Genomic DNA, 24,732 nt, shown 5'->3' with positions numbered 1-24,732 from the left:
TACCACATAAACATAACCTGTTTATGTTATAGTTCTCCATTAATCAGTTTACTTTTGGGTTCTATTTCATTATTAAAAGCTATTTTTAAAGAGATGTGGCTCAATCTACACATAAAGATATTTCAGGATAAATACGTTGCTTTCATTTCTTCTGTCCTTGATTCACTAATGAACAAATACTTTTGACCCTAAAAAGTAACAGGTATGTTGACAGTTGCTAGGGCTACAGTGGTGAATAAGAGAGACCCAGTTCCTGCCTTTGCAGAGCTTGGGATCCATTAAAAGTCTCCGAAGAAGTAGCAGAAAATTACAACACAGTGTTATAAGAAATAAAATATTACTCCACATTGGAGGGACATACAACAAATACCTGCAGGGGCCAGGAAAAGATTTCTAGATAAGAAGGCATCAAAAACAGAACTCAGCAGATAAAGGGAGTTTGGTTACCAGAGTGAATAGGCACAAGGTAGGAGGACAATGTCTTAGGAGATGGAATACATAACAGGCCAGGAGGTTAAAAAAAGAGAGAGAGAATGTATGCAGGAAACCTAATCAATTCAATAGAGCTAGCGTTATTAATTCATCCTTTCATTAAACATTTACTTATTGAACCTACGGCTGGGTGCAGGACACTCTGCTTTTATCAAGCTTGTAAAAGGGTAAGTGGCAAGACATGACACTGCAGATATAAGAATGGAGAAGATCAAGAAGGGTTTTGCAATCGTGTTATGGCTCAATCCTAACTGCCATAGAGAAAACACTGAAAGGTTTTTTAAGCTAGTAGGTGATAGTTAGCTTTGAGTTGTAGAATAACTCCAGTTACAGGATGGAGAATGGATGGAAGGGGACAAGACTGACAGCAGGAGAGCAGTTAGGAGGTTACTGTGATGATTTCGGTGCGAAAGGATGGAGGTCTAGCCTCTGGTGGTACCAGCGAGGATGCAGAGTTTTGTGCACACTGCTATGTCCAACTCCCATCCCCTTCACTGGGCCACAGCACCCATGTCCCCCGCTGCTGTGTTTTTCGGCTGCTAACACCTCACAGCTCCACTGTACCAGAACCTACCAATGGCCAACGAAGGACTGGAGCCTTGGTCGACCTGCACCCTAGAGGCTTGTTCCCTTCTTGCCAGTCCAGATCACAGCTCCTTGTTCACCAGCCTCAGCCCACCAGCACCCCAGTGGGAAGCTTCCAGCTAGCCAGTCCCTTTCCTGCTTGCTAGTCGCTGATCGGCTGCTATGAACCAATTCTGGCCCAAGGCAACCGACTGAACTTCACCATCCAATGAACAATAATTCCACCTTCTCTACAAGATTGGAATCCCAGTAGTAACCAATGTCTCAAGGCTACAAAATAACATAATTTAATACCCATCCAATATTCCACATTCATACCTTTTATCTTCTAAAGATATTTCATATTTCCAGGTAATAAATATTTATTAAGAGGCAGTAAATTATGATGGCAAGTGTGTGTGTGGGATGAGAGACATTTAGTCTGGGTTCCACTCCAAGCTTTATCTCTGTGCTTACATGGCTATCTGCAAGTATTATCCAATCCCTTGATAAAGCTGATGTCTTCATCTGTAGGTCAAGAGGCTTGGACTAATTTACTTCTATTACTTCTACCTATGATGCGCAATAATTCTGTTTAATCATTACCAGATGTCACCTTTTTCCTCCAGAGTTTAATCATAGCATTTTTTACTTCAGCATTTCTGAGGGTATAGATTAAAGGATTTAACATAGGAGTAATCATGGTATAAAACACAGCCACGGCTTTATCAACTGATAAGGTAACAACTGGGCGTAGATACACAAAGATGCAGGGCACAAAAAATAAAATGACCACAGTGATGTGAGACACACAGGTGGAAAGAGCTTTGCGCCTCCCCTCCAAGCTGTAGGTCCTTAGAGAGTGCAAGATGACCACATAGGAGGCCACCAAGAGGAGGAAGTTTAACAAGCAGATGAACCCACTGTTGGCAGCAACAAAGAGACCAAGGGTATGAGTGTCCATGCAGACGAGCTGCAACAAAGGGTACAGGTCGCACATGAAATGATCTATGACATTGGGGCCACAGAAGGGCAGCCAGACTGTGAAGAGAATCTGAATGGTTGCATGGAGAAATCCTCCAGTCCAGGCCACTCCCAGCAGAAGCCTGCACAGCCTGTGGCTCATGATGGCTGTATAGTGCAAAGGTTTGCAGATGGCCACGTAGCGGTCATATGCCATCACTGTCAGCAGGATGATCTCGGTGGCACCAAAAATGTGTTCTGCATACACTTGAGCCATACATCCATTAAAGGAGATCATTTTCTTCTCATGAAGGGAGTCCATAATCAGTTTAGGAGCTGAAGAAGAAGAATAAATTGCGTCTATCAAGGAAAGGTGAGTCAGGAAGAAGTACATGGGGGAGTTCAGAGCCTGGCTGGTGCTAATGGTAACCACAATGAGCAGGTTGCCTGAAAGCGTTACCATGTATAGAACCAAAAATATCACAAACACTACTCTCTGCATGTTGGGGTTCTGTGTAAGGCCCACTAAAATGAATTCGGTCACATTCCTTTTCTGATCCATCTCTGCAGTGTGGGTGATAAAAACTCCAGAAAGGAATGCTTTACCTTTAAAATAAAAAATGAAAAGGAAGGAAAGAAAAAGAACTTACATATTGATACAGATAGTAAATAAGTCAAGTCTGTACAGTCAACCAGATAAGTTAAATGCAGTCTATTTCCATTTGCATGATGAAGAATACACATATCATTCGATCAAACTTCAAGATAATATTTAAAACTAAGTTTTGCCATGATTAATTCTCACTTTCTCCTGGACCTCAGAGTCCTTTTCCTCTACATCTTAATGTACTCCTAAAACACAAAGACAGTGAAGGGTAAGATGAATTGTCCCTGTTACACATGGGCAAGGTACATAACGAGGTACGTGGAAAGGAAACTTCTTCCAGATGATCCCACAAATGCTTCATTGAGAAGCTGGCCTTAGAGTCCAAGCCCCAGGATACTCTCTCCTTTCCAGATACCCCACTGTATCAGAGTCTTTGCACACACACAAGAACCCTTGAGAAGAAAGTTGAGTGCATTTCTAATTGCCGACTCTTCTCTAGAGCAGGTGGCCCTTGGGAGAACCAACAACTGATTATAATATGTTGTCATAAATTCCTAAAGGTCTCTTTCAAAGGTCAGATTTCATGATCACAATCAGACAGAACCACAAATTTGATTCCTTACTTCCGTTTCTTGCAAATCTTAAACTAATTAGAATATGTTATTAAAACTCTTCTCTTTCATAATTTTCACCTGCCTCCTTTTGCACCAGACCATCCAGAAACGGCTTGGACTTATGTCAGAATTAGTGTCTTTGATGTCCTATGTTAACTGACAGACACAAGCACAAATCAGTTCCTTTTCTGTCCTAGCCCAAGACCAACACTGTGCCTATTACCTATCGAATCTGCTAAGACCAATTCTTTTAAAGAATGAGAAATGAAGAAAAGTGCTGAACTAGCAGGAAGGCCCTGAACGTTAATAAAAGAGCCCTGCAATTGAAAGGCAAAGATCTAAGAAGACTAACTTCTTCCAAACAAAGAAACTTTCGTCACTTGTTTATATTCTATATGTTCAACATTCTGAAATGCAAACATTATAACTTGACTTTTCCCCTTTCTTAACAGCATGCAGAGATTTACTGTTACCTTAGTAGTTCCTATGATAGCTGATTTTTGTTGAGATTTTGCCCCATGCCAGGCACTATGCTAAGTACTTTACATGCATTATTCACTCAATCTTCATAACAATGTTTTGAGATTGGGACACTGTTGTCTCTATTTCAAAGAAAAGAAAATTGTAATTAGGAGAAGATAAATGACAAGCCCAAAGTCATAATGATAAAAAAAGAAAAAGTAGAAGGACCTGTATCCAAATCCAAGTTGTTGTTCTCTACTGTCTCCAGCTCTTTAACACTCAGTACCTCTCCAGTACGGATCCAGTTTACTTCCGGGATTCGGCAATGCCAGAGTTTGGACAAGAAAGTTGGTACCTAACGCCACCACCTGTGACCACGTAAAATCCATAGCAGTGCTTTTGTCAACCTATGAAATGTAGGATCAGGTGTTAATGAGTTTAGGGTCCACTGGACAAGGCCCTAGAATTCTGTACATTACAAATCCACTCAAAGCTTGAATTTAAAGATAAGGAAACTGAGGCCCAGAGAAGTCAAGTGTAAAGAAATGTACTATTTGTATAGTATCAGACCACGAGAGGAACATAAGTCTTCTAATGCCCAACACAGTACATCTTTTTTCCACCACCACGTCTTGCCTCCCTTAAGATGACTTTAGACAAGTGTACATACAAGGAAAAATCACACTCGGGTGACAAAGAGAATCGATTTTCATCTCTTACCTGTAGCAATACCTGTCTTGACCGAAAAAAAAGAACTAAGTTCAAGAATGCAGAAATTCCGTCATATTGTTGGGACTACAATCCATTGCAGCAGAAATAAGATCTTCCCTGGTTGGAACAACATACAAAAATGTTTGACTGGAGTCAGAATAAAAAGTGCCTTTGAGCCTAGAGGTGAATATAGATTCCCAACCACAGCACAAGGTACAGTCTTTCCTTACAGACCCCGTATTTTAATGCATTTTTCTTATGGATCTCAGTTTTAGGGCTGAATATTTCTTTCCAGAAACAGAATCCAAATGTTCTCTTTCCCTTCTGTTCTGTACTAACCTATCTCGACCACAGTGACTGTCACACATCCTATCTCTACTTCACCTTAAATTTCCCTTCTTTATTCTCATTTGATTCTCTTCTCTTCTCCTATCGGCATAAGGGAGGAATTTCCCTCTCTTTATTCCCGGTAAATTATCAAAGTCAGAGCACTGTTTCAATGAAATGAGTAGCTGAATATTCGAGCCATCACACCATATGCCGTACCCCCGGAGGTAACCCTCAGGGGCCCATCCAGGTCCAATCTGCTATCCGACTGCACTGTCTCGCACTCAAAAGTCCAGAACTTGACTCAGGGATCCCTAAGTTCCTAATAATATAGATATATTCCCATACAGTGAGAACAAATATTTCTGCAAAATATCCTAAAACATCTCAAACTGATTCCCCATCAAATATCAGAAAGTAATGCCTTAATGATTTTAATTATAAACCGCTTGGTAGAAAGTGGAAATGTGAGAAACTGGATTAAAAATCAGCAATTCTGCTTAACTTACTGTGGTTGCCTCTGTAGTTAAGGAGAATATCCAATATATTCGGGAACCAGAAAAAAAAACATTCCATCTATCTGTTCAAACATCATGTTGTGTAATGGATATTTTTCAAGCCCCTACTGACTGGACAATATTACAGGAAGCAGAGAATGTGACACGAATTTCTTCTAATTATTTCAGCCTGCACTTTCAAAGCTCCAAAACCTTGGAGACTGGAGATTCAAGTCAAAAGGGGGAAAATTAGATGTTGAATTTGAAACCCAAAGTCCTAGGTACAAACAGGAATCTTCAGTACATGCTATATAGCTACAGAATAAGAGATACAAAGATTTCCATCACTTAATAATCCCCCCTTATTCTATACTTAAAATAAGAAAGAGCTTCTTGAGTGTTCAGAGAGGATGCTAAGAACATTAAAGAACCTATTTTTTTATCAAAGGATTGACCCTCCCAGGAATTAATTATCTCTGTTTTTTTAAAGATTTCACCTTAGAAACAGATATTTGGGAGAATTCCTTTCTAAACAACACATCTATACCTGCCTGGTTCTTTTCTCTCCATTTAAACATATATTAACAGCCTGGGTTCCTGGTCTGGAAAATTATGCGATAAATCTCTCCTCTTATAAGCCCTGGGGTATCACGAAGTGGGACATGAAGGATTCTAAATGCTGTGTAAACAATTACACGGAGTTTCATTCCGGTTGCATCCCTGAGGAAATTTCTTCACTGGCTGAAATCACCAGAGGAGGTTGAGGTACTGCATCAATCTCTCAGCTATACTGTGAACACATCAGGACACGCTCTGTAGGAAACTTGCAGTTCCATATATTTTCAGGCAGAGTAATATCTAGACTTGGAAGCCAAATGAAGGCTCAAATTCTAGTACCAACTTGCATGACGTAAAAATATAAAAAGGTCAATTTTTATGCCTTGCGTTGACTACTTTTGGAAGTCTACTAACTCCTCTGGCCGTTCAATGACGGGAGTCTTATCCGGACAGATATCTTTAAATTTTATTCACACATAATATATTCGGGACAGTGGAGATTGAAACAGTTGACTGTATTCTGCCATTTTGCAAACACATACTGAAGCAAGTGCTCAGCAGCCTAGAGGGTGATGTTTAAAGCACATGTGATAAGGGCTGAAGGACCAGCTACATTTAAATGTACAGATAGGCACTGGAGGGAGATCCAGGAGAAATAGGAATAGCAGCACCTACCATTACTGAGTCGCTACTTTTGTTCCTGCTTTTAGGGATTAGATTCTTCCATCTCCTTTTTCAGTCAATCTAGCCGAACGTTTATCAATTTGATGATCTTTGCAAATAATCCACTTTGTTTTTATTGTTTTCGTATTCTGCATTCTCTAATTCATTTGTTTCTGCTCTTTGTTATCTCATTCCTTCTGTTCGCTCCAGTTGGATTTTGCTCTTCTTTCTCCAGTGTCTTCAGGAGAAAGGTTCGGCTACTGATGGATTTCAGATCTTTCTTCTTTTATTGAGATAGGTATTTCTAGCTCTAACATTCCCACTAAGCACTGATTTAGATGCGTCTCATAAACTACAGTATGTTATGTATTCATTTTCATCCATGTCAAAGTATTTTCTAATTCCTTTCACGACTTTCTCTTTGCCCCACGGTTATTCACGAATATATTGTTTAATTTCCACATCTCTGCGAATTTCCAAAATTTCCTCCTGTTGTGATTTTTAATTTCACTACCCCATAGTCAGAGAGCATACTTAGTATGATCAATACTTTTCAATTTATTGAGTCTTATTTTATGGCCTAGCGTATGGCCTGATCTGGAGAACATTCCACGGGCACTTGAGAAGAATTTATATTCTGCTGTTGTTGAACGGCGTTCATTATAGACTTTTCTTAGTTATAATTGATGTATAGCATTGTATCAGTATTCTGTTTTCTCATTTAACTTCTGGCAAGCTTTCTGACCATATTGAATGATGGATATCCAAGTCTCCAACTGCTGTTGAATTATTTATTTACTCTTTCTACTGTGCCAGTCATATACATGTATTCATATATTCTAAGAATATATTGTTAGCTGCACATATGTCTACAATCGTTATGTCTTGATTAATTGAATATTTTATCATTATAAAATATCCTTTTTGGTATCTTGTATCAATTTATGGCTTAAAGTCTATTTTGTCAGATATTAGTATTAACTTTCATTTGTCTACTGTTTGCTTGGTATATATTTTTCCATATAATCACATTCCACTTATTTCTTTGAATCTATAGTGGGTCTCTTACAGACAAAATATATTTGAATGGTGTCTTCTTTCCCACTCCGTGAATCTATGCCTTTTACTAGGCATTCTAAATCATTTATATTTTATGTAATTACTGACAAGGTAGGATTTAGATCTTCTATTTTGCTCTTCGTTTTCTACAGGTCTGTCCTGTCTTTTTATGTCTTTATTTCTCCATTACTGCATTTTTGGGGTTAAAAATATTTTTTATTGTGTTCCATCTTAATTCTCTTATTGCATCTTTTACTGTATTTTTTTAGTTATTATTCTAAAGAACTAAACAGTGAGAACAAGAGCCAGGTTCTTATTTCTGGGTGCTGATAGGTTGGAAGAGGGAATTATGAAACATTATATTAAGGTTCTCTTTTGTTGTTTGGACGGAGAGGGAATGTAGGGTTGGTTGCTAGCTGAGGTTATGTGTTTATCCACCATGCTTGCTAAACTCAATTGTTATGTCTAATACTTTGTTTACATAAACGTCTAGATTTCCTGTATGAGGAGTCTGGCTCTTGGCCAAAAGCCTGTTTGATTTTCAGGCCTGATCGTAGGCAATTACCAAGGCTTCTTGACAGCCTTCGTAGGAGAAAGCTGCTCTCTCCACACTAGATTTTAGAGTTTTGTTAGAAAGACTGAAGATGAGAAATAGCTACTCCGTGGGCAACAGGTAATATACCTTATGTGTCTCTGTTACTCTCCTTTCTCTCCTATAACTGTAATTTGTCTTTTTCTTTCTCTCTTTCTTCTGTCTCTGTCTCTTACCTCCCTTCTCTCTCCATCCCTTAGCTCTTCCCACAGGCATTTAAACATGATCAAGTTTCTCCCATTTAGAAATATATTCACCCTCAATCTCATGTCCCACTTCAGTGACTAAGTTGATTCTCATAACCCCTATGAGGTAATATTATTATCTCTATTTTGCAAAAGAGGTAATTGAGACAGAGAAGTTGAGGATTAGTTCACATGGCTTAGCCAGGATTCAATAATGATACCCAAAAGTATCGTGGTAGTGGAAAGTGCAAAAATTTCTCTCATTTATTTCAGAAAACATTTTCCATACTTCCTATGCATAATGCACTAGTTGGATAATTTTATATGCTATCTTGTAATCGCAATGTGTGTAAAGCTGTTTTACAGGTTCCGGCAAGTTAAGCGACATGTATATAATAACAGTAAACAGAATTGGTTATCACACCCAGGTTCATGTCTGTGCTGTATTATTTATCTAAGACTCTACCGTGTTCCACTCATGTAGAGGATGTTTCTGGTCCTAAGTCTGAACTACTGCTCAGTCTTCCTTTCTACTCTGCAGTCATCAGGAAATTTCCAGAACCAAAACCTCCAAGATACTGCCTAGGCAGATCTCTCAGATGGGGGACAAGTATAGGAGCAGAAGTAAGAGATGTTCTCTTTTCTCTTTGGCTCTCCTTTATGGTCATTGCTGCACATGGGATCCGTCTAAGAAATGTGTCCCGCCTGCAACTGGTGGTAGAACCAAAGTCTCTAAAGAATGTACAGCTGGTCTCAATGAGTTCCTCCTCTCCCACCATTCCCAGTGCATGAGACGCATCACGGAATCGGTGTCCAATGCACCATGTTAAGAGAATGGTTAGAGCTCAGGTTAGAAATTAGATCACTGTGTATTTAAATCCAAACTCTACCAAATTTCAGCTTTGTCGACCTTGACCAATTAAAGCTCACAGTGAGCATCAATTTCTTGTACATAAATAGAATTACAAATTCCTCCTTCATAGGTATTGTATGAGAATCCGACAAAATACCATACTTACCAGAGTAACATAAATACAGAGTGCTCATTACTTGTTAGTTTCATTATATCATTGTTTATCTCCTACAACCTTTTCAAAAACTTTTTGTGTCAGATTGTTTTAGTAAAAAAATGTCACTCATAGAAAGATTTGAGAATTATAATGATTTATGAATCAGAAATCAACTCTTTAATACTTGAGTTTTTTTCTTCCCTCTTTATTTCTATATTTTCCCAGATTCTACCAACCATAAGAATAAAGAAGATAAGCTAGCTATATGTTTGAGTTAATTTTTGCCAAAAGCCTCAATAGGTCATACCATGAAATCTAATTTCCTATAACAGAAAATGACAATAAACAGTGAGCCTTCGCTCTAGGCCAAGCACCAATCTAAGCACTTTATCGTCTTAATCTTGTAGAACCATACAGAGTTCTGTGATAGGTACCTTTATCAGATACGAGAATTCGCTTTTAAAGAGGCTGAGTAATTTGCCCTTGATCACATAGTATAGCAAATAGATGAGAAAGCAAAACTCTTACTCTTTAGCATGATTCAGATTTTTACTATTTTTTATTAAATTTATTTTCTTAACATTGATAACATTATATACATTTCAAGTGTACAATTCGATAACACGCCATATGTATATTGTACTAAAGAGCAGTTCTCGAGTCCACGTGTGTCTATCCTCAGGGCATTCTAGTAGAAGTTTTGCACTTAGGGTTTTCACATGTTACCTCGTTCAATACTCCCCATATATGAGACAGGTATTATTAAGGCTGTTTGACAGACTCTGGCTGGCTCATACACCCATACTCTCATGACTAGAACATCCTGTGCTTTAGGTCCCTGACTTTAGAATCATTTCCTAAACACGGTAATAGAAAGGCTGTTAACCCAGCACAGATGGCTCTCCCCCTACCCTCTTGGTCACATAGTCATGGTCACAAGAGAGAAAAGATAACCTGGTTTGGCTGCCATCTTAGTTGAAGCTGCTAATTCTAATCCTCTGGGAGTTGATAGGTCAGAACCTCCCTAACTCCTTGTACTTAAGTAATACTCATTAAAGTATTTCCTGAAACTACATGTGAAAATGTTGGCAAGGGCATAACTAGGAAGGCTACATAAGCATAAACAGCCACAGATCACAGAAACTGTTTGGTTCTGAGTTTCAAACCCATTTGGATACAGACTCTCAGGGACCAACAGAGTTATCTCCAGACAGAGCACAGCCTTACTAAGAAAAAGGCTTAAAAAAGCTACGTTCATTCCGGGACCTGCTACTCCAAGACACTTTCTTTTGTTGCCCGTTTCATGGTGTTTACAATCCCTAATTTTTCTGCTATAACACAGTCTGCTATTTTCAAGGCTTAAATCAGATTAGATCTCAGATCAAGTTTTATTGTTTTTTGTTTTTATAATATACTTCATCTGGTCACCAAGAAAAAACTGGCAAATGTATATATATAGAGAGAGATGTCCTCCAATAGTTAGGTTTTCTCCCCCCCCCCCCCACCAATTTCTTTTGAAGCCTAAACATTGAAAATTGTCTGACCAAAAAAATATCATTATCTGACCTAGGATGCTGTGCCTCACACTCACAGGATGCCGTAATCCTATACTACAAAACTAAATCCAGACCATGAACTCAGCATTGTTAGGAAGTCTCTCTCAGCAATTGTTATCAAGTTATTAAGTGAGTAAAGGAAATATTATACTTTAGATAAAAGTGGATGAACTTGCAAAGCAGCCATTTGCAGTGGGTCAGTGATTGCTACCTCCATGCAAAGTACGCTCTATAAACAAGATGCCTTGTTACTGAATGAACCTGTTACTTCTTTTGCAAATGCATTCAGAGAGGTAGGTACAAGCTGTGATTACTTTATTTGTATTTTTTTCAGGAGATTTACTGTCACAGATTTTTATTAATAATGACTGGCATATTTAGCCTACTGAGAAAAGCAGTAAGGATATTATGGATGCAGACCTGAGCTAAGAAAGAATTATATTATTAAATTATTTTCATTATAAATGTAATATATCCATTTTGTAGAAAACTTGAGTCAGAATATTTTTTTAAAGATAAAAAAATTGTCTTTAACCCATAATTCAAATTATCACTATTAGGCTTTATGTACTTTTTTAATACTTTTCTATGTACATATGTCATTTTGGACAATTTAGATAACATATAAGCCATTTCATAACTTGTGTTTTCCATTCAATATTAAATTGGAAGAATCCTCCCATACCATTCTTATTGCAAATAACTTCAAGTTCACCTGATATTTCACAACTGTAATTCATTAATTGTCCATCTTTATATAGACATTTGGATTTTTACTTTTTCATTACCATAAAAATATATTGTGAAAAACAAACTATAAACATAATTTTTGTCCATATTTTAATCTGTAATAGATTCCTAAGCATAAGGAATACTGGACAAAGGGACATGACCAGTTATAAAGCTCTTATTGTATACAAACTCTTTCCAGAATATTCTATATCAATACACACCAGCAATGAGTAATTTAACTGTCACAAATCTTTGTCAATTTGCCCACTAAAAGAATTTCACTATTTTTAAATTGTATTTCTTTGATGACTTATGAAATACAGGAATAGTTTAGATGTTTAATGTTTTTTCTAATAATTATCTTTGTATTAGTTTTGCCCTTATTTTAATAATGGTGAGAGTAGATCTCCTTCTTATAAAAACTATTTCTATGTTAATGGTTATGTTATACTTGTTGCAAGTATTTTTCGAGTGTGTTCCTTATCTTTATGTAGTTGGATCCATTAGTTTTGTCCTGTATGTATGTGTGTGTGTGTGTGTGTGTGTGTGTGTGTGTGTATCATTGCATTTTACTTAAAATGCTTTTCTCTATCCAGAGAGTATATGTATTTATATATATATAGTTGTTTTTCTGTTTTTTAATAGATCTCTGTTTTTTGGAAGACTTTAATATACACTGTTTGAGCTTTTCTCTTTTATTTCTTTTTCTGTTCTTTTGTGTGTGTGATGACATGAGAAACTTTATTTTGAAAACTGCCTATCCAGTTATTGAAAAATCTTTTATGAACTATGCATAATAGTCTTAATTATTTTAAAATATTTTTGCGAATTGATCATATTTGTTTTGTATTGACCTTACCTGTACTCATCAGTTTTATCTGTATTTTTAAAATACTAAATCCTAAAAAGGTTTCAAATTTATCAAGTATAATATTTTTCTATTGCTTGATGTATTGACTCCTGCATTCAACTTTTTTTCTGAATATAACTGGTTGTTTTCAAACCTCTTGAGTTGAACACTTATTTATTTACTCTTATTATTTATGTTTTTTCTTATTATAATAATCAAATAATTATTATAATGATATGTAGGGGAGTTTCATTTTTATTCTCTAATCAAGAATTTGGAGTGTGGGAAAAGCTATATGTTTACCTTTAGAACTTGGCTATGTAATAATGCTATTCTTCAATTCCTCTATGCCTTCCATCATTTTTCCTACTTTATACAGGAGAAAGCTTAGGTGTGATAAGACTAAGGTCTATATCACATGGCTGCTAATCAGTGAAAACAGAATTTAAAAAAATAACTATCTTACTATAAAGAACAAACTCTGTCCTACAAATTATGATGCTTTTGTTTCTTCTTCACCTGAAAAGTATCTCTTTTGTCAGTAGATCCAGAGACTCTTTCATGGTCTTCCTTAAATCAAGTTTTGATTAGCAAAATGCCCCTAAAGCCTACCATGACAGAAGTTCTCCAAATAGTGAATTCTAAAGTTTAGAATAAATGTGGGGAATTCTGCATTACATCATGCGGTCTGTTTTGTACTCTTCAGAATATTCTTCTTCCTTCTTGTTTGATAATATCCTTAGACAATTCTGTTTAAACGTAGATAAGTTCCTAATCTAACTGCCAGGTATATCTTACTAGAAACTCAGACATTCACTCGGTTCACCTTTTTCTAGAATGTGACTACATTATTCCTAGTTTTAAAATGAATTTACCTGATATTTTATATTCACACGGAAACAAATTAAAAATAACAAGAGTAATGAACTCTGAAGCTTAGCCTCATCAGTACAAGAAACAAGAGAAGAGACATGTGGAAATAGACGCATGAATTCAAGCCTCTGCTTCTCTTACAGGTCCTCTCTTTACTCCTGTTTTTCTGTGGGGTAAAATATTATGGCAATTGTTGGGAGAATATCCAACCATATACAAGTATAGGAAAGGTGCCTGGAATGACAACAGTCATAAAACCATGTTTATGTATATGAATGAGTCTATTTATGTTTGCGAGAGAGAGAGAGAGAGAGAGAGAGAGAGAGAGAGAGAGAGAGAGAGAGAGAGAGAGAGAGAGAGAAAGAGTGTGTGTGGGGGGGGGCGGGGAGGGAGGCAGGCGGGGAGCTGAGTTCATTACATGATAATAATGCCCAACTTTAAGTCCTGGGTTTATCTGCTTGGGGTCTCCATCAGTCTTACAGAAAACAAATCTGACGGAAATTATTTGCTTGATCAAAATCTATCTGCCACAATTGAGATCCTTGTGCTATTCACAGATAAATCAATTATCCAAATGCTAAAGTGGATTCATGGCACAAATGAACAATGTGACAGAATTCATCCTGCTTGGCCTGACACAGAACCCAGATGTGCAGAAACTCCTGTTTGCTGTGTTTACAATGATCTACTTTCTCACTGTGGCAGGCAACCTACTCATTGTAGTGACAGTCACCACCAACCGAAACCTGGGCTCCCCTATGTATTTTTTTCTTTCTTTCTTGTCCTTCATAGATGGTTGCTGCTCTTCTACCATGGCTCCAAAAATGATATTTGACTTACTCGCTGAAAAGAAAACTATCTCCTTCAGTGGGTGCATGACTCAGCTCTTTGCTGAACATTTCTTTGGGGGAGTTGAGATCATCCTGCTCACAGTGATGGCCTATGACCGCTACGTGGCCATCTGCAAGCCCCTGCACTACATGATCACGATGAACAAACGAGTGTGTGGCCTTCTAGTGGCCATGGCTTGGGCTGGTGGATTTCTTCATGCTCTGATTCAAATTACTTTTATAGTCTGGTTGCCCTTCTGTGGCCCCAATGTCATTAACCATTTCATCTGTGACCTTTACCCTCTGCTAAATCTCTCCTGTTCTGACACACACATCTATGGACTTTTTGTTGCTGCCAACAGTGGACTAATGTGTATGCTCATTTTCTCTATTCTTATCACCTCCTATGTCCTAATCCTCTGCTCCCTAAGAAATCACAACACTGCGGGACAGCGGAAGGCTCTCTCCACCTGTGCCTCCCACATTACTGTAGTCATCCTGTTCTTCGTACCCTGTATATTCGTGTACCTTAGGCCCATGGTCACCTTCTCCATTGATAAAGCAGTTGCTGTGTTTTATACTATGGTAACACCCATGTTAAACCCTTTAATCTACACCCTCAGGAACTCGGAGGTGAAAAATGCCATAAGAATGCTCTGGAGCCAAAGAATATTCCTGGGTAAAAATTCATGTGAATAGAGAAGATAAAAACAAAATCTATACATATTTTAAGAATAAGTGTGACTAACAGAAAGGGTAATGGTCTTGATGTCAAAATATGTACTTAACATTCTGCTTGATTTCTGGAACCTCTAATTGTTTCTCTTTCATAAAATATTAATAGTTGATTAAATGATGACTAAAGTTTCTTCCAAATACAAACTTCTTTGTATTTACAAATTATTGATCCAAGGGACATTGCTAATTCACATGAAATGACACAATGTATGGAAAATCGCCAAATTTATGTATTCAGTAAAACGGTTCTCTGTAGTTTCGGGTATAGATTATTTAACCAAAAGGCCAAGTAAGTAAAAAATTTAAACGAACAGGCCTAATAGCTTAGTATTTTGTTGAAAATGCACAGTTTTCATCCCACAACTGTAGCCAAAGTAGAATTATTACTGTAAGAGATAAAGAGATAAAGATCAACTAAAAATAAATGGGTTTTGAAGAGTGAGAGAGTCATTAAGGCAAGACTCATTCCAAAGTTAATGCTTTTATGTTACACAAATATAGGGGGCGCCTTTTACATTGTACTCAAGGCTCTTCCCAGAATAAATTATTTCCTCTAAAATAATTCTTAAATTCTAAAATTCTTAAATTCTTAAATAAAGCTATAGAGGGATATAAGATTCTTCCAGGTGTAGCCAAAATGCAATCTCACACATGATATCCCTAGCCAAAAACAATTTGTGGAGTACTTTTTGCCAAACATATTCTATATATCACTTCACCTCCAAAGTAGCTTTTATTGCATAGATTTGTACCTTAGCTAATAGGAACAAAAGTATCTGGTACAAAAAAGAGATTTGATGATAGCTGAGTGATCAAGAAGTCTGCAAATTCAAATTTGAAAAGAAAATTTCAAACCAATTGTACGCCAATGAGATAGGAAGTAATTTCAGATATAGACACAATGCCATTCTAAAAGTAAAAACTCTAGCTAAAAGAAGATCTGCAAAAGAAAAAAAGAAAAAGAACCAAAGCATAGCAATACCAAAAAAAAGTCAAAAAATACAAAGGCAGTAAGAAAAAAAAAAGAGGGACAAAGGAACTATAAGACAGAAAACAACTAAAATGGCAATAGTAAGTCTTTACCCATAATTACTTTAAGTGTAAATGGGTTAAACTCCCCAAAAAAGATAAAGAGTGGCTAAATGGATTTTACAAAAAAGATTCGACTGTACAAGAGACTTCCTTAAGATCTAAGGACACACACACAGGCTCCAAATAAAGTGACAGAAAAAATATTTCAGGCAAATGGTAACCAAAAGAGAGCGGGGGTGGCCATACTTATGTCAGACAAAATAATTTTAAGACAAAAATTATCACAAGAGATAAAGATCTTTATATAACGATAAAGGTAAACCCACCAGGAAGATATAATAATTAGAAATATATATGCAACCAACATCGGAACATCTAAATATTTTAAGCAAATATAAACAGATATGAGGGTGGAAATAGACAAAATACAATAATAGTAGGAAAATTCAACATTTCAATCTCAATGATGGATAGAATATCTAGACAGAAAATTCGTAAGAACACAATGGACTTGAACGACACTATAGACCATATGAACCTAACAGACATATCTTGAACATTGCATCCAATAGCCAAAGAATATACATTCTTCTCAAGTGTACATAGAAGATTATGCAGGATAGATCATATGTTAGGTCACAAAGTCTTCAAAAATTATTAAAGACTGGACTCATACGAAGTATCTTTTTTGAACACAATCCAGTGAGCTAGAAATCAACAGCAGAAAAACAATTGGAAAATTTCTCCATACATGGAAATTAAACAACACATTGATATACAACCAATGGTTTAAAAAAGAAAAGGGGAATTAAAAAATATTTAAAGACAGGAGAAAATGAAAAAACTATCGACCAAAATCAACATGATGCAGCAAAAGCAATATTAAGAGGGAAATTTATGGTGATGAATACCTACATTTTAAAAAAAAAAAAATAAGATCTTACATGACCTAACAGTGTACCTCAAGAAATGAGAAAAAGAGATGAAAACCAAGCCCAAAGTTAGCAGAGGAAAGACTAATAAAGATTAGAGTAGAAATAAATAAAATAGATACTAGCAAAAAAATTTAAAAGTCAATGAAACAAAGACTTGGTGTTTTGAAAAGAAAACCAAAATTAACAAACTGGCTAGACTGAGAAAAAAAGAATGAAAAGTCAAATAAATAAAATCAGAGTGAAAGAGGATATTAAAACTTATGTCAAAGAAATAAAAGGATTGTAAGAGACTCCTACAATTATATACCAACAAACTGGGTAACTTAGAGGTAATGGATAAATTTCTAGAAACATACAAGCTACCAAATGTGAAGCACAAAAAAATGCACTTTATGCCTGGGATGCAAGCATAATCAATGTATCAGAATCAAACAATGTCATATACCACATTAACAGAACAAAGGACAAAATCGTGATTGTGTTGTTAGATGCAGAAAAAGCATCTGGCAAAATTAATACCTCTTCATGATAACAATTCTCAACAAACCAAGAATAAAACAAAATTACTCAACATGATAAAAGTCATATGACAAATCCAAAGAAAACATCAAACTCAACAACTGCATAGTTTCTTTCTTCAACAAGTGCACAATAGACAGCTTCTCCTCTAAGACTGGCAACAAGGTAGGATTCCCACCCTCACCATTTCTATTCAAGATAGTACTAGAAGTTCTAATCCAAACAATTTGGCCAGAAAAACAAAAGGAATCCAAATAAAATAAGAAGAAGTAAAATTATTTCTATTTTCAGATGACATGATCTTATATATAGACCATAAATACTGTGCGCGTGTGCACGCACACACACACACACAAACACACACATGCACCCACACACGCAAACTGTTAAGAGCTAATCGATAAATTGCAGGATAAAGTGCAGGATAAAACAACAACATCAGTTGTGTTTCTATAAATTAACAACAAGTTTTATAAAAATAAATTAAGGAAAAATCCCTCTTGCAATAGCATCAGAAAGAATAAAATACTTAGGAATAAATTTAACTAAAAGAGTGAATGACTTATAAACAAAACTATGAGACATGGATGAAAGAAACTTTACAAGACACAAATAAATGGAAACATATCTTGTGTCCGTGGATTGTGAGACTCAATGTCATCAAAATGCCTATGCTACTCAAAGCAATCTACAGAGTCAACAAAATCCGTGTAAAAATGCCAAAAGCATTTTTCACAGAAATAGAAAAGCAATCATAAAATTCATATGAAACCACTAAAGACACTAAACAAGCAGTCTTGAGAAAGAAGAACAAACCTGGAGGTATCATACTTCCTAATTTCAATTTTATATTTTAAAGCCTTAATAATTAAAAGAGTATGCTATTGACATAAAGACAAAGATGGTGACCAATGGAACAGAATAGAGAACCAAAAAATAAACCCATGAGCATACATATGGTCAACTGATCTTTGACAAGGATGCCAAGAATATACAATGGATATTCTTTTTTTCATAAATGGTGCTGAGAAAACAACCAAATGCTGAATCATGAAAATGAACTCTTATTTTGCATGTTATACAAAACTCAACTCAAATTGAAATGTAAGGCCTGAACCCGTGAAATTCCTAGAAGAAAACAGAACAGAAAATCTTCATAACATTGGAATCTGCGTTGATCTCTTGGATATGACACCAAAAGCAGAGATAACAAAACAAAGAATAGACAAATGGGACTTCATTAAACAACAAAGGACACAATTAACAAAGTGAAAAGACAACTTATAGAATGGGAGAAAATATGTGCAAACCATGTAATTGATGAGGGGTTAATATCCAAAATGTATAAACAACTTGTACAACTCAGTGGCAAAAATGGCCCAACTCAAAAATGGGCAAAAGACTTGAATGGACATTACAACAAAGAAGATAAACAAATGGCCAACAAATGAAAAGTTTTAAACATCACTAAACACTAGGGCAATGTAAATCAAAACCACAATGATATATCACTCCACATCTTGTTACAATGGCTATTATCAAAAAGACAAGAGATGACGAGTGTTTGTAAGGATGTGAGAAAAGGGAATACTTGTGCACTGTTAGGTATATGATTTGGTACAGCCACTATTAAAAACAGCGTGGAGGTTCCTCAAAAAATTAGAAATAAAACTACCATGTGATCCAGTAATCTCGCTCCTGGGTATTTATCCAAAAGTACTAAAATCAGGATTCAATGAATTATTTGCACTCTTACGATCATTTCAGCATTATGCACAAGAGCTAAGATGTGGAAACAACCTAAATTTCCACCAATAGATTGATGGATTTTTTTTAATGTGGTGTATACATATATACATGAAATGTTATTCAGCCTTCAAAAAGGAAGGAAACTGCCATTTGTGAAAATATGCATGAATATTGAGGTTATTACTCTAAGTAAAATAAGCCAGTGATACAATAATTAATACTTCTATGAGGTACCTAACATAATTTAACCCACAGAAGCAGAAAGTAATACAGTGGTTTCCAGGGGCTGGTGTAAGAGAGGAATCAGCAGTAATTGTTTAAGGGATATGGAGTTTCAGTTTGGGACAATGAAAATTTTCTGTAGATGGTTGTTGCTGATGTTTGCATAACAATGTGAATATACTTAATGCCACTGAACTGTATACTTAAAATGGTTAAATTAGGAAATTTATGTTATTTATAATTTACCACAATAAAAAAAATACTGAGGGAGATGGACACACTGTGAGTAAGGTTGGTAGCAAACAGAGGAGCAAAATTGTTAACTGTAGGACAGAGCTGAAGGTGTTGCTTCCTTTTCTGGTTCTGGTCTTCAGAAGTGTGTCAATTTGATGTAAAGGTAAAGGCTGACAACAAAGAAAGGTGATTCTTTGCCGGGTTCCAGTCTGATCTTTATCGCCTCAGAAGCCGAGGGAGAGAAGATTGTAGCGTTTCTATTCTCTACGTCTGGATGTTTTTATACATGAGCAACTGGCTGAGTATGATTTTCCTCAACAGCTACTGTGTGAAAACGCAGTACTTTACTGTATTTCCCCAAGATTCTCTCTCCACAGAGAAGAGAGAAAAGCTACATTCCCCTGAACACATCTTGAAAATCTGTCGTCTAGGTACTCATTCCAGAGGAAGTTGATATGTCTATAACTTTTAAATGACTCAATCTTTGGTACCTAGGAATCCTGCCATCTAAGTCTATTCTAAGTCACTCACTAATAAAATGTCACAATCTCCAGGGTATTTTGGCATATAAGCTTGAAGACTACCGCTTCCATTCACAGTGCAGCCCCATCATTTAAAACAATCGTGTTTTCAGAGAGAAATACATTCTCTGAACTCTGACCTATGCCTAAAACCACCCACAGCCTATGCCAGGCTCATCGATGTCGAAAGGAGCAACAAAGCCCTATAACGAAACTTGCTAACTTCCCATACCCAAGTCCCATCCTGAACTATAGCCAGAGACACATGCCTAACCAAAGCTCAACTACATTTCTCAAACAGCACTAAACACTAGCCTCTAATTAGGTTTGTGGGTGCCAAGTGGGAGTAAATGCAAGACTCTGACTGATGCCTCAGCAAATATTTCAACAGACCCAATTACTAATCCTCTGAGGACTTGAGAGGTCAATAGATTACCAAACCCTACGCTTTATGGAAGCCTATTTAAACATTAGTCTAGAGTCAATGAAGAAAGAATTACAAAGAAAGACCTTTTAAGTAGATGGCAGCAGCAGTACCAACAAGCTGAAGATTCGTTTGGGAGACACTCTCCCAAGCTTGGTAGGTTAGGAGGAGGACTTAAATCAAAAATGAAACGAATTCTCTCCATATTGCTCACAGACTTGCTGGGAAACAAAAATTTAGCAGAATTGATTGAGAAAACAATGTCCAATCAAGTTGATTTGATTCACTTATACATTTTATAGTTCCATATCCCAACTTTTCCTCATTTAAAACTTTTTTCATTGTTCTCATTTTTAATTTAGGGTGAATATACTTCTTAGTTATCTGAAAACAGGTAGAGTTTTAAGCTGTGTTTATACTTTCATAGGAAGCCAAGAAGATAAGTAGAAATGAAATCCTAGAGCTACTAAAGTTTCCTAAAATAGCTCATTTTCTGAGTCAATCCAGATTGATAATGGGAACCAAAATCAATTAAAATGTCCAAGATTGGGAGAGTTCCCTAGAGAAATAAATAAGTGTTCCAGTGTCCCACTGTTAGCTCATGGAGTCTATTTGTGGATGTGGAGCATATGCCATCAGGGTAAGAAAGTGATGATTGGGCTCGATCTAAAAACCGAGGAACCCCACGATCAACTAGATCCAGGTCAGTGGTAACTTAATCTTTTTTCCCCAATTTTAAACAGATTAACTTAATTTAGCCTATTTATTTTCACTGAAACAGTTTTGTAGTTAGATTCCGTGACTTGAATCTTTCTCTGAAAAAATGATTTTGGACACAATGACATGAAAAGGTCAATAGAAAAATAAATTAACAAATTGCCAGTCAAGATGCTGGGAGAACTACTAAAGTCACATGTGCAACACTGTTGTTACATTTATGTCCCATTAAGTAGTTAATCCTGTTAGTTAATCCTGTAGGTTTCTGTTTTAATGATCTGAAATTCTCTTCCCTTTTCATGACTTCCAAGTTGCCACGTTGAAGTTAGAATTTGTGGACTATATCTATTAAGATTACATCTAACCTAGTCACCATCAAGAGCAGCTACGGATAGAGACGAAACAATTGAGACTAAGCTTTCCTGAAAAGTAAAGATATATTTCCTCACCTTTACTGAACCTAAGCGGTCATGATGCTGACTTCTGTGTTCAAAAAATTTTTGAGGAAATATATGTGGTTATATTTTTGAAAGAAACTGGAGAAAGGAGAAAGAGGGGGAGAAAGAATAAAATATCCTATGATCTTTTGTAACAACATCTACTCACTCTTGAAAATCCATGTACACATCATTCCAAAAAAGAATGTATTCTTGTATTTATTCAATATTTCCACCAGTTAGCAATAAAAACTTCGAGTTCATCTTACTTGATCAAACTTATGACAAAAAGGCAAGTTGTATTATCCTAGGTGACCCTAACTTTTCTATCTTCTCAATAGGAACCTCAAGGAAATTTCGTGACTCCCTTCGTTTCATTTATAAAATGTAAGTAGGATAATATATCTAATCCAGAGCGTTATTCTATGTGTGATGAAAGACCAACTGCACAGAAAATTCATTTAGAAAATGTTGAGAACTTTTCAGGGAAATCTGCACCACTAGCATGTCCACATTCAAAGATGTGGAAAGACTGAGCGTGAAAGAATTGTGCTATAAAGATATTTCCTTGGTCTTTTGAAAGGGAAAAACTTCATCTGCAGCTCTGCCTCTGTATGTGCATGTGCGCTCATTTGACAGAAAGGAAAAACAGCTCACAGAACACATCTGGTATGGATATAGGAAGGCTCAGTGTTTTCATATCTGGTGCATGTTTGACTTTTAAAAGAGTGTTGTGTCCACATACCTATAAATATTCATTCCATTAGACAAGTATAATTTCAAAATAATTGTTACCGATGAAACATTTTTTCCAAAAAGCTATCTGTGAGACTTTTAGAGCTAGAAAGTTCAGAAGTCAACCATTAAGTCAATATTCATAATAATACCTTACTTTTATTGTGGTGTTTGTAAGGTATTTAGTTAATATAAATAAAAAGAAATTTAATCTCTTTCCAGTCTTCTTTACAACTATCTACAAAATGGCAGAGTTGAGTGGAAGGTGTAGCTCCACAAATCCCAGAGACGAGGACTGAAAAGGTGATGAAATATTTTAGTACTGAAATTAAAATATCTTCACTCAGAAATACTGTGTTCTTTCCAGATGACCACGTGCTCACAACCCCAGGTGAATTGATAAAGATGAGGAATGTGACAGAATTCATCCTACTGGGCCTGACTCAGGATCCAGAACTGCAGAAAGTCTTATCTGCTGTGTTTTTAATCACCTACTTGATCACACTGACAGGTAACCTGCTCATATCAGTCACCATCTTCATCAGCCCAGACCTGGGTTCTCCCATGTACTTCTTTCTGTCCTATTTGTCTATTATAGATGTTTTCTACTCTTCTTCCATAGCACCCAAAATGATCTTTGACTTGATCTCCAAAAAGAACGCCATATCCTTCAATGGCTGTATGACTCAGGTCTTTGCTGAACATTTCTTTGCTGGAACTGAAATCATTTTGTTAATTTCCATGGCCTATGATCGCTATGTAGCCATCTGTAAGCCTTTGCACTATATGACCATCATGAGCCGACCTGTGTGTGGATTCCTGGTGGGAATGGCTGGAGTTTTAGGGCTTCTTCATGGAGGGATCCAGATTTTGTACATAGTCCAGTTACCATTCTGTGGCCCCAATGTCATTGACCATTTTATGTGTGACTTAATACCTCTCCTGGAGCTAGCCTGCACAGACACGCACACTTTGGGGCCCCTGGTTACTGCCAACAGTGGCTCATTGTGCTTGCTCATTTTTTCTATGCTGGTTGCATCCTATGTTGTCATCCTGCGCTCCCTGAGGACTCATAGCTCTAAAGGTCGTCGCAAAGCCCTGTCTACGTGTGCCTCTCATGTCACTGTTGTCATTTCATTCTTTGTACCTTGTTCATTCCTGTACCTAAGACCCACAGCCTCCTTCCCCACTGACAAAGCTGTGACTGTGTTTTGCACCATAGTAACTCCTCTGCTGAACCCTTTAATCTACACCCTCAGAAATGCAGAAGTAAAAACTGTCATGAAGAAGCTCTGGGGACAAATGATGAATACTGATGATGACTAAATCTTGTGATTAGAGCACTTAGGTAAAAAAAAAATCTAGTGATATTTTATAGAGATTTATTCCCCTTCTTCGTTGATTAAACTCAGGACAGTCAACTATCCTGTCTGAATCAATTTTCTTCAGGAGCCCACATATCCATATATGGGCAGGGCTGACATATCCATTAAGGCATCGTAGGCACATGCCTAGAGCCCGCAACACTTTTACGAGCCCATGAAATGTTTTCATTACTTTTAAAATAAGAAGAAAAATAAATATAATCAAATATGACTTGGATTATACTCATCTTTATACCAATGAGGTCATAAAATATAATTTTTAATATTTTTTATGGAGGAAAGAACCAACGAGGACAAAAGTACCAAGGGCCTACAAAAGTCATAGTGTCGCCCTGGTTGTAGATATGAAACAGATCAACAGCAATATTCCTGAACGCTCTTTATATCCAGCACTACAGCTAGAATGAATTTTTATTTTCTTTTAAAAGAGGAAAACGGTCAACAGTGGACCACATGAACGATGGAGGTCCCATGAGATAACAGAGCTGAAAAATTCTTAGCACCTAGTGACATTGTAGTTAACATAACATCGTAGAGCAACGCATTACTCACATGTTTGTGGCAATGCTGGTATAAACAAACTGATTATGTTGCTAGTCATATAAAAGTACAGCACATACAATTATGTATAGTACATAATACCCGATAATAACAATAATGACTGTTACTTGTTTATGTATTTACTATACTATACTTTTTATCATTTGAGTGTACTCCTACTTGCAAAAAACATTTGCCATAGAACAGTATGCCGTGTCATGCCAGCTGCCACTTCATACACCTCGTTTACTGCATCTCTTAATTACATCATTTTCTTCTATGCTTGATTTAATCTCATGTTCTTTTGTACAGTTATGTGATGTACATGCTTGTAGCCTAGGAACAATAGGCTATACAGTCATGTAAGGACAAGTATGTGTCATGGAACTGGACAACAAT

At 36.5% G+C, this 24,732-nt stretch overlaps 3 protein-coding genes across 3 annotated transcripts; 2 read left to right on the top strand and 1 right to left on the bottom strand.

Moving 5' to 3' along the window:
- Positions 1-408: 408 nt before the first annotated feature.
- Positions 409-3,135, bottom strand: LOC107506959 (olfactory receptor 4C12-like). The gene has a single exon (XM_016137909.2). The coding sequence runs from the start codon at positions 2,579-2,581 to the stop codon at positions 1,652-1,654; it is 930 nt and encodes a 309-aa protein (XP_015993395.2). The 5' UTR covers positions 2,582-3,135; the 3' UTR covers positions 409-1,651.
- Positions 3,136-8,156: 5,021 nt separating this feature from the next.
- On the top strand, positions 8,157-23,952 carry LOC107506961 (olfactory receptor 4C45). The gene is made up of 3 exons (XM_016137910.2): positions 8,157-8,190; positions 22,015-22,060; positions 22,776-23,952. The coding sequence occupies exon 3, from the start codon at positions 22,814-22,816 to the stop codon at positions 23,732-23,734; it is 921 nt and encodes a 306-aa protein (XP_015993396.1). The 5' UTR covers positions 8,157-8,190; positions 22,015-22,060; positions 22,776-22,813; the 3' UTR covers positions 23,735-23,952.
- On the top strand, positions 13,779-15,223 carry LOC107506962 (olfactory receptor 4C5-like). The gene has a single exon (XM_016137911.2). The coding sequence runs from the start codon at positions 13,906-13,908 to the stop codon at positions 14,842-14,844; it is 939 nt and encodes a 312-aa protein (XP_015993397.2). The 5' UTR covers positions 13,779-13,905; the 3' UTR covers positions 14,845-15,223.
- Positions 23,953-24,732: the final 780 nt, after the last annotated feature.

This window comes from Rousettus aegyptiacus, unplaced genomic scaffold, assembly GCF_014176215.1.
Source record: "Rousettus aegyptiacus isolate mRouAeg1 unplaced genomic scaffold, mRouAeg1.p scaffold_m13_p_5, whole genome shotgun sequence".
In the NCBI taxonomy this organism is placed as follows: domain Eukaryota; kingdom Metazoa; phylum Chordata; class Mammalia; order Chiroptera; family Pteropodidae; genus Rousettus; species Rousettus aegyptiacus.
The sequence above is the reverse complement of the archived record's forward strand: the minus strand, read 5'-3'. Positions and strand labels throughout refer to the sequence as shown.